At 35.2% G+C, this 11,230-nt stretch overlaps 1 protein-coding gene across 6 annotated transcripts in view; it reads left to right on the top strand.

The window, feature by feature from the left end:
• The window catches only part of LOC106470522 (protein SHQ1 homolog), a 41,329-nt gene that overhangs the window by 20,858 nt on the left and 9,241 nt on the right, over window positions 1-11,230 (top strand). For 4 of the 6 annotated variants that reach the window (XM_022399125.1, XM_022399124.1, XM_022399126.1 and 1 more), the window contains exons 13-15: window positions 4,649-4,769; window positions 5,463-5,502; window positions 8,001-11,230. In XM_022399125.1, coding sequence (XP_022254833.1) covers window positions 4,649-4,769; window positions 5,463-5,502; window positions 8,001-8,447 — 608 coding nt within the window. In that variant the 3' untranslated portion in view covers window positions 8,448-11,230. The remainder of the gene's footprint in view (window positions 1-4,648; window positions 4,770-5,462; window positions 5,503-8,000) is intronic. The other 2 variants (XM_022399128.1, XM_022399129.1) reach the window with 1 other exon arrangement.

Raw genomic sequence — 11,230 nt, 5'->3', positions numbered from 1 at the left:
AGATGACTGCATGGTAGCAGTGACTGACTGTATGACACGTTTTTCTTGGTATCCTTGTCCATGGTGGAGTCCTGCCTGCCAGGAGGCATTGAAGGATCAAAAACGGGCCTGGGATACCTTCTGATGGTATCCATCTCTTTCTAACCGCACAGTTCATCAGCGGACCTGTGCCCATGCTCGGCAGGTTCAACATCAAAGTCAAAGGAATCTTGGATTAAGTTCACTACTAGCATCTCTTCTACCACTAGTTTCAAAATCATATGGAACAAGATTCAGAAGGTCATTGGGAGGTATGCTTCCCATCCCCTATCCATCTTTCTCTCTGATGGTCAGGAAGTTGCTAATGTCCAGAGCATCACAGATACTCTCAGCAACAGCTTTTCTTTGCATCTAGCACTTCTGTTTCTTCCCCCACCTTCTTGGCCATCATGTCTCGGACAAAGCGATCACTTCTTTCCTTTAGGGCCAATCGTCTCTATGACTATAATCGGCCCTTTACGCTGGTGGAACTCAAACTTGCTCTACATCGGTCTGGCAGTACATTGGTCGAACCTGATGAAGTTTACTATGAGATGCCGAGCCATCTCTCTTCTGTTTCTCTTGCCTTTCTTCTGGTTGTTTTTAACTGGATCTGGCAGGAGAATGTTTTTCCTGATGCTTGGTGCCAGGCTATTGTGTAGTGATAGCATTAATTTTGATACAAAAAAGTGTGACATACAAGACACAGCCCTGAGGGACTCAAAGTTCCTGTGGGAAAAAAACGGGAAAGAGCCAAACCCACATGGACTTGGAATTGCCTGTCCAGTAAAATGTTTTGAATAGAAATAGGTAAATGGCCACGCAACCCATATGAATGGAGGTCCCGCAAAATGACGTTCCTCCACATAGTGTTGTAAGCCTTCTCGAGGTAAACTACACAGAAACAAGATGTTCCCTCTTGAGGAAGGCTTCCCTGATTGACATTTCAAGTTGAATCAGATGGTCCACGGAACCCCCACTGTGTGGGTGAGAGGAGGCTGTTTGATTTGAGGAACCAAACAAGACAAGCATTAACCATCCTCTCCAAGACCTTACAGCTAGTCAAAGCAACTGGACGATAATAAGAAGGAATCTTGGTATCCTTCTCAAGTTTAGAGAAAGAGAGAACAATTTCCTTCTACTGTTGCAAATAGGCTCTATGTCAATGACTTCCACATCTTGTATCAGTCATTAAGCATGAGGTTTATTGAGCAGTAGATTCAGACTGCCGTCAATCACTAGCTGAAGTGGATCACAGCAAACGGTTTTACATTTTCTTTGTTCAAAATCGTTTGCATGCATTTTTGCCACCAATGGGGTCTACAGCCCAATCCCGAACTCCGTCTCTGTGACGTTGTTCTTACCATGGTCCCTGAGGCAAAGTTCTTGGGGCTTATCTTTGACCGTAAGCTTACTTTCATTCCACACCTCAAGAAGCTACGTGTCAAGTGTATGAGGGCACTGAACATTCTCCGTGTCCTCTCTTCCACATCTTGGGGAGTGGATCGATGTTATATGCTCGAGATCTAATTGAATGCCCTAATTCAATCCAAACTGGACTATGGGTCTTTGGCCTATGGTTCTGCCAGGACCTCGGCCTTGAAGATGCTGGACCCCGTTCACCATCTGGGGCTTTGACTCTGCACGGGGTCTTTCCACACTTTTCCAGTTCAGAGTTTGTACACTGTGTCCCACAAACTTCCTCTTCACCTCCGTCGTTTGCAACTTTCTCTGCAGTATGCTACCAAGCTTCAATCCTTATCACAGCATTCCACCTTGAATTGTGTCTTTCTTCATCAGTGGGCTGTGCTCTTTCAGAACAGATAGTCTTCAATTCCTCTCTTTGGCCTTTGTATCCAGGCACAACTGACTGAACTGGGTCTGGCATTGGATGACGTTGATGTCCTCATTTATCAGCTCATTCCACCATGGCTTATTACCATCCCCGACTGTGACCTTTCCTTGAGTCATCTGTGGAAGGCGGATACTCCCAATTGGAAGTACCGTCTTCTCTTTGCTGAACATCTTTCAAACCATTCTTCTCTTCTCGTTTACACGGATGGTTAGAAATCAGGTGACTCTGTAGGCTCTGCCATGGTTTGAGGTGGCTCGGTAGTTGCTTGCAGGATTCCCTCTACAGTTTCTCTGTTCACTGTCAAGTTGAATGCTATTTCTCTTGCCCTGGATCATGTAGTAGCTATGCAGTACAGCGATTGTACTATTTACTCTGATTCTCTTAGCTCTCTACTGGCCCTGGAATTGCTTAACATTAGTTCTCACCCTGTTGTCGTCGATATTAAACAACAACTGGCCCATTTTTCTCTATCTTCTGTTTCCATCCAGGTTTTCTGGATGCCTGGCCACTTCGGTATTTGCAGGAACAAGTCTGCTGATGCTGCAACTAAGTCCGTCTGCTCTGGCTCCATCACGGCCGTGCCTGTCCCATACACGGACTACGGTCCTGTATTCAAGGCATGGCTTCTTGCCAGTTGGCAGTCAACTTGGGGTGAGAAATGTTATAACAAGCTTCACCAGGTCAAACCTTCTGTTGCTCTGTGGCCGTCTTGTTTCTGTAACGATTGGAAAGAGGAAGTTGTCGTGTCAAGGCTATGCATTAGTCACAGTTTTTGAACTCTTTGTTTTCTTTTATCTGGTACTGACCCATTAATGTGTAGCCCACATTTTACTGTCATGCCATTGTTACAACTGTGAGCAGCAGCACCATTTTAGACATCTCTTTTCTATAAGTTTATTCCTGACATTGGACAGTGTCATTGGCGATGGTGACACTGTCCAACTTGATTGTATTTTTAATTTTTTAAGAACAATTGGCCTTTTTAATTCTATTTAAATCTTTTATCTGAATTTTGGACATATTTTAGTTTTAACTCAATTTATTTTTACATTTTTACAACAATTTTACTTTCACTATTTTTACCGGTTGTTTGGTGCAGATAGCCTAGTTGCTTTGCACCATAAACAACCAAACAATTATTGACAAAGTATTACAGCAGATGATCAACAAATACTTGGCAAATACAAAAATATTTTTTGAGTTAGAAAACATAGATTTAAAGATAATGCCACTAATGTAATGGACAGAAAGTGGTCACAGTGGTTGTTTTAATGTTTGGTTGTGCTCATTCTGGTCTTGATAACTGCTTGATATCATTGTGGCATTGAGTGCACTAGGAACTAAATGTAGGCAGGGTGAGTTCATAATGTCACAACTGGATTAGGGATTCCGTTAGTTCCTAGATGTTTCTCGATTTCTTCTCTTGCACTTTGTTAGCCCTTACATTTGAGCAATTTTTGAAAGGATTTTCTGGCCAGTGTAATGTGCTGACCCTCTCCCTTCAAAGATAGTCCTTCACCTGAAGGAATAAAATAAAACCTAAGATCTGTTTTTGAGACACAAAGAGTGAAATTTCCCCTTATTTCACATCAACTGCTTAGAGTGCATGAATATTACTAACCTTTTTAGTCCCATAGCATAGTTCAGAATCATCATGGAATGTACGGTGGTTAGCTCTACCAAAGGGATCCCAAATTGTTGGCTTTAAGCAGGACTCAAGGATCTTGATGTACTTGTTGGCATTGTCAGAGCCTTTCACTAAATGCAGGTGCCCCCCCTCCAAAGATGCATCCCTATATCACCTGACCCTGCTGATACTTCATAGTTGCATTCAAACATCGACATCGTGCAAAGTGTATCCCAACAGATCCATGCAGGTTGAACTTTGATTCATCTGAGAAGATCACTTTGCTCCACATTGCTTCAGTCCAGTCAGCATACTCTTTGGTCCAGTTGAGCCTCATCTTGTAGGCGAGGAGGGGTTTCTTGCTGGGAGACTGGCTGAGCACAGGCGAAACTGGACAGTGAGCATGGTGACAGTGATTCCTAACTTTCCTGCCATGCTGAATTGAGATCTGTGAGTAATAGTCGATGATTCTGCAGGCTCATGCATTTCAGAATACAATCAGTAGCTGCTGTGAAAGCTTTTTTCCTACCCCTTCCCTTCTGCTGCTCCACACACCCAGTGTCTCTATATCTCTGTCCTAGTGGTTCACAGTAGATTGGTAAGATTTAATTCTTCTATCAATCTGCCTTGTTGAAAGACCCTCTTTGCTCAAAGAAATAATGATTGGTTGTTTTCCGTGGAGTTAACTCGCAACCCTTAGCCATGGTAGTGTCACATGCATGTTGTAGCAGATAGTCTTCTAAACTGACTGTCAATAAGAACCACTAATTATAGCCAAAACACAACTGATACAATAACCAGACAGCCTATAAAGCTGCTGATGTAATAATTAGACAGTATTGCATCATCCATGAAATACATTTATACCTACATGTATTAAGGCCTCAAAACAGACAATGATTCCGAAGAAAAGTGTGAAAAAAATTGTATGATGCAATAAATTTTACATCACTATATATATCTCAAGAAATGACAAATGTCTGTTTCTTTAACAACCTCTGTTTAAAACTTTGTGGCATAGAAATAGACAGTTTATATGAATTTAAGAATAAAATTTTGAAATAGTCCTGTATAAGTTATAATGAACAAATACAAATTTATTTATATATTTTCTTAAACTGTTTCAACACTTTTTTCTCTCTCTTTAGGACGAAACTTTGTTTTGAAGTGTTTGTTGAAGATCCATGACACCCTGAATGACAGTGACTCTCGATATGTTCTGAATGACTTGTACATAACAGATTATTGTGTTTGGGTTCAAAATGTAAAGTAAGATCCAGTTTTTCTGAAGCCACATATTTTCATCATGAATTTATAATTTATAAGTTACTTGAAAGTTTCTCTTAAGTAGAAAAGTACAAGGGCATTTTTAATAAGTTAACTAATTAAAAAAAAAATTGTGAAATATGTAGTTTATTCATATTAAGAAGATGATATATTTATATTTTACTTTGGAAAATGAATCTTGTCTTGAAGTTAGTAATATTATTCTTGTATAGGCAAACTAGCTTTCACTTCATTGTTTATAGTTTTATTTTTCAATCTCTGTACTGTGAAGTTTGCTTAAATATTATGGATGAGATATGTAGAGAATAATAGTGAAGCTTTAAGTTTGTTTAGAGGCTGGTTAAATTTACAATAACATACTTAGAAATAATGGGTAGAGGAAGGTTCATCTTTTAAATTTACATGAATGAGGTTTGGATCATGAGGAATCTTTAGGTTTAAAACAAAAATTGTGGTCTAATTACATTTGAATTAGGACTGTGCAGAAGCGATAAACTGGCTCATGTTAAAAATATTTTAAAATGTAACACTGGTAGTAAGTAAAATAATCCTGATGGTTAATATTTTGAGTAATCTTGAAGCTTGTTACAATCAAATGTTAAACTAGTTTTTTAGTACAATTGCATGTAAGCAACCATAATGGTGTTATATAAAATATATTTATTTTTATTTCAGATCCAAAAATTTCATGTCATTAGCTAAAGCCCTTGAAAAGGTAAGCCATGATTGATTATAATCACTGAAAGTACAACATATTCATTGAGAAATAGAAGTCTTGAAGAGAAACATGATAATATATATAAAATTGGAACATACGTTTTAATTTATAAAAGTACATTTTTTTATATCTGTTTATACCCCATAAATCTCTTAATAATGAAAAATAAACTACAATTAACCAAGAAGTCTTTTTTTTCTTTTCATGATTTAGTTGAATGACTATATACTTAACTATGTAGATAACCCCCCCCCCCCCCATGATAAAATTTCTTGGAAAAACAGCAGAATTAATCTCGGTATCTTTATTGGGGTGTTTACTATGTCTTATCCTGTGAGTATATGTTTTTATATGCACACTGAAAATTTAAAAATTTTAAGTTCACTACAATGAAGTGTACAATATAGATATTATTGAAAGAAAGTCGTTTGTTCCAAAATCTTCATTCCAGGCAGTGTATAGATTAAAAAAGTGGAAGAAATTTCAAATAATCATATTTAACATTCTTCTTTTTTTTTATTATATCAGCCAGTAATATCAAAGAAATTAATAAATGTTATAAAAACATCAAACTTATTTATTACAACCCCATGCTGTGGTATGAATTACTATAGTTTTCTTACCAGTTTGCTCTTGGTTTCCAGTAAGTGTTTGAAATACTGTAATTAAGTTCTCTACCTCCAATAAAATTAGCTAGCAACTGCTAAGAACTAATCATTCTTAATTCATTTGATATTTTTTATTTATTGTCATAAAAGCAACTGAATTGTAAAATTTAGTAACTTATTAGGTTAGATGAAACATAAATGATAAATTAACTTCACAACGAGTTATGAATGTGAGAAGCTCATGCATTATGTAATTCAATACTATAACTTGAGCTAGACTATTTTTAATCTTAAAACAAAAATCACTTTACTCTCACACTCATCAGACTGACTTCATAAATTCATTGACAAATTTTTAATTAGAATACTTATTTAAAAATCAGATTTTGTTTGTGTAAAAAAATGTTAATGTTTACTAAAAGCTTGTTAAATTTTTCATGGTTAAATTGTGGTTGCAAAGTTGGTCAAACTGACGAAGCTCGTATATTAACAAAAATTTTGAATAATGAGAATTATATAACACATGTTGCTGACAATGATCAATTAATAAAAGTTGGAGCATGAGAATTACCTAATAACATAGGTTGGGTGAAGGCTTTGTTGTCAGTATATTCCATTTAATTCTTTAAACAAAAAATTTTAAGTGAGAGAGAGAGAGGTTATTTCTCTTACTGTTAATATATTTCACAAATGAAAGAACTTTTAATTAAATATTTGTTAGTTGATGTAAAGGTAATATGTTTTAAACATATGTTTTGAAGCACTGACATCGACTGACTTTTTAATGTTTTCAATATACTACATGTAAATGTTAGCCTGGATTATTACTAAGCACTGAAGTTAAGTGACTTTGTAACTAAATTTTAGTAAACAACTTATGACTTTGATAGACATGAATAAAATGTAAATATTATAGGTTTAATAAATAAGTATTAAAATTGGCTGTCTTGATAAGTTTTGATAATTAAGTATTAAAAATCACTTATTTCATAAACCTTTATAACCAGTTATTAATATTAATTGACTTTATAAATCTTGGCAACTTAGTTATTAATACTGACTGACTTTGTAAGCCTTAGCAGCTAGTTACTAATAACTAGGTATTATCATTGTATTTACAAGTACTTTGATAAGACATATGTAGATGTAACCACAGTTTGAGGATCGGCTAGTTATAGTAACTGACTTTTTGAGTGTTGAGCAGCAGTTGAATCTTGGAAACAGGAACTGACATTTAATGCTTGTTGAAGCTCTGTATCTAGAATGTGTTGACTATAAAACAACATAGCAAACTATGTACATCTTCATTTCCTAAGTGTTTATAGAACCATTTTTAATAAAAAAGAAAGTTTAAACTTATTTGCACATTAAAACTAGTGTGTTTTTTTTAGATATACTGATGTTGACTAATTACACAGATTAAAAAGTTGTGGTTGCTTGACCTACTATGAGAACAATAAGACTAGCATGCTGGTTTTCAATGTTTGGTTGAAATAAATAATTGTTGTTACAATGATAAATAATATTGTGTTATTAATCCTTACTCTATTTATTATTTGTAAATTACTTTTATAGAATGGTTAATAATTACACTTCATCAACATAAACTCCATTTCACATCAAAACAGTTGTTCATGCAGTGTGATAATATAAAAAATGTCTCAACCAATACTGTTTCAGTTGTATCCCAGTCAGCATGATGAGCTTTGGTATTGGGTGAAAGTCCTTGTCATCATTTTATATGGCAGATATAGTGTGGTTGACTTATTGTTATACATTCTGTTCTTGTTTCACTCATAAGTTCTTATAAATAAGTACAAAAGATGTACATAGCTTGAAATAATGCACACCTTAAAATTAATGTAGATATGTGGATAAATTGAATAGGTTGAAATAAACAAAGGAGATGTAAACCTGGATCTGGAAGAACTAGAAGCGGCTGCAAGATTGACACTTTTGGAAAAAGAAGAAAATGTTGATATTCCCACAACTGACACATCAGAATCTTGTAAATCTAATTCTGTGGCTTTAGTTGGTGAGCAGTTGGATAACCTAAAATTGAGTGAGACATTATCGGTGACTGAGGAACCCAGTAAGAAATCCTCTGACCAGTCTGATGAAGATTCTGCCACAGACTCTGATGACAGCAGTGGAAGCATTGGAACATCTACTTCTTGTTCTTCTTGCATATCTTCATCTTCAAACAGTGATGTTTATTCTAGTGCTGTCAGTGATGATGAAGGGCTCTCAGACAGTAATGATGACAGCTCTGACTCTGAAGATAGTAATGAAAATTCCTCACTTCTTCAAAAGAACTGTGAAAGGAAAAGATAACTGATAACATAGCAGTGGATTTTACATACTAGTTTTACTTTTGAGTGTTCATAACTTGTTTAGAGTTTTCTGATTCATTTTACCTCTCTCAAGAGTTTTTGAACCAAACAACTTGATTCAACAACTATTTTTATACTTGTTGAATCTATATTCTTAGCTTAACTCTTTCAAAATGGGCTTGGTCCGTCGGATCGACCTCGTAACCATTGTGTCCTTGTTATAGTTTTCATGCTATAACTTTTAAATTAGTAAGCGTATGTTGAGGAAATTTGGCACATTATCAGTTAACATTACAATGATTTCATACGCAAGGTACTAATTCTTAAGGTTTGTTAAGCAAAATTTCTCCTACCTTTTTATTCTTTTCACTTGTTACCTATCCAACATGCAAAGTAATTTTCATTTCAAGATGAAAAATATTTTCATGCATCAGAAAATTTTAAAATTTCACATGCAAAATCTTAATAATGTCCAGATAGTTATCAAACGTTTCTTAAGGAAAAACTTTATATTTTATCTTTTATTTTCACTAATGAATATCTAAGGGTTTGACAGATTTGACCAATCTCGTAACCAACATAAAATATTAGGAAATAAATATAAATTATGCTTCTTTCGTTCTAGAATGACTACAAATTATAACACAAAAACATTAATATCTAAAATTAGGAACTCAAATTACCAATATTGACAAGCTGATATAAAATACGAACTTCGTATCTTTTCTTTTTGCATAGATATCGCCTAGGTACTGAATCAAACACAGTAGCCCAGCTCACCTCTTTTCATTTTTGGAAATGGTACCTCATATACACTTATCAATATATGACTTGTGAATAATTAATTGACAATTTAGAATGTCCCCTAGTGGTTTTCTCAGCCATTATAAAATGTTGGGAAGCGCTCTCATTCTTTAAAACCAAGATTTCAAGCAGGTAGGTTGTGTATTCAATCTGCTTCATATTTCATATTTTTTTAGATTGAAATACAACTTTGTTTGGAAGTTCGTGCAAAGCTATATGAGGGCTATCTGCACTAGCCATTCCTAATTTAACATTGTAATACTAGAGGTAATGAAGCTTGTCATCACCACCCACTCAGGGGCGGATCCAGGATTTTGAGCAGGAGGGGGTCCAAATGGAAAGTTTAAGTATTTATATAGAATATATTTCATGTAAAACAAAAGTTTTGTCAGTTGAAATATTTATTAGTAATAACAAATGAACAAAAAGACTATTTGATAGTTTACCCCCTACAAAATCGAAACTGTAACACAGCCGTCATTGATACCTATTTCATCAAGAGATAAAGTCTACTCTTTGTACAAGGTTGAAAATAGTCGGTGTAGCTTTTTGAGGATGAATCTTTGAATAACATCTTGTACATTAATTTGAAGTCTGTGGAGTTCAGCAATTTAGGGCACTAAGGCAGTCCTCCAACATCATAGATCGCAACATCATCTTCGTTTGTCGAACAGCCGAAAATAATCTTTTTGCTTCGCAGTTAGTGATAGGAATGAGGCATCCAAGTTGAAGCAGCACATGAAGGTTTGGAAACAAATCCTTAGAGCAAGATTTGAGGGCACTGATTAGAGTATCTGGAGAGTTCTCACAATTCTTCCACCTTCTTCGCCAGATCTCTAGCTCAGTTTGTAAACTACCTGAAATAAAGTAAAGAAAATCTACCTTAGTAATTAAGGCTTTACTTTTTAGCGTCGTTATTAAATAAATAAAGTGTTAGGCCAGCCATTAAAAACTTGAATGGAACAGATATAACAAACATGAAAAAAACAAAACAAAAACAGAATATAAAAATTAAATTAAGAATAGATTTATAACACTACTAAGACGAGTAAGGTCTGGTTGATATCCTGAAAGTTGGTTCACCAATGTCGATATCTCTTTCAAATCCATCCTTCTTATCACTGATGGTATCCACGACATGAATGCTGAAACAGCTGTGATAGATGAGTCAGAGAATCACTCGGCCAGTTGTGTATTCACATCATCAACAAAGGGTATCACATATGCCTGTTTGAAATACTCCCTCGGGTTTTTGGCTGGGTGTATTGACCTGTAAGAAAGAAAGAAAACTTTATTTTGCAAGAAAATGAAAGAATAAATTGATCGGCATGTTAAAACAACAAAACAAAGTAAGCATGTGTAAATAAAAACAATAAATTTTGTGTTAAAAAAAATCATTATTTCTGCAAGGCAAATCAAAAGGCCTTAGATACCTGTAAGTGCTGGCTTTAGCTCGGCGTATTTTTTCATCAGTCCCAAGCTGTTCAGCAATTTTTTTATTTCCACATACCATCCATCAAATCGGTCGTTTACTTCTCGCCTTAATAGATTCATGTCTTTCTTGACAGAGGACAGCAAAGAATATGTCGACCGGACATCGAAATCTCGCTGCTATAACTTGTGGGTGGTTTCTCTCAAAGGTGCTAAGACATTTTCCAGCACAACTAAGGACACAATGGTCTCCAATTGACCAAAATTACCTAAGAAAAAGACTTTAATAATAATATATAAAAAGCAAAAATACAAACAAAGCAGATGATATAAGAAAAAAGAAAATTTTGAAAGAATTAAGTGACACATTAATTAATTAATGATATCTAAGATTTCCTGGGCCTTGGTTTTCTTTTCTGCATCCCAATTCCACTCATCCTTGATTAGGCAACACATATCGGCATCTTCTTGGTACAAGTGCAGATTGACAATTATATCGCAAGTAGTTATTACTGCTGGTGTCATGTCAATGAAAGTAAAGTAAAAAAA

Source organism: Limulus polyphemus, unplaced genomic scaffold, assembly GCF_000517525.1.
Source record: "Limulus polyphemus unplaced genomic scaffold, Limulus_polyphemus-2.1.2 Scaffold4061, whole genome shotgun sequence".
Classification (NCBI taxonomy): Eukaryota; Metazoa; Arthropoda; class Merostomata; order Xiphosura; family Limulidae; genus Limulus; species Limulus polyphemus.
The sequence above is the reverse complement of the archived record's forward strand: the minus strand, read 5'-3'. Positions and strand labels throughout refer to the sequence as shown.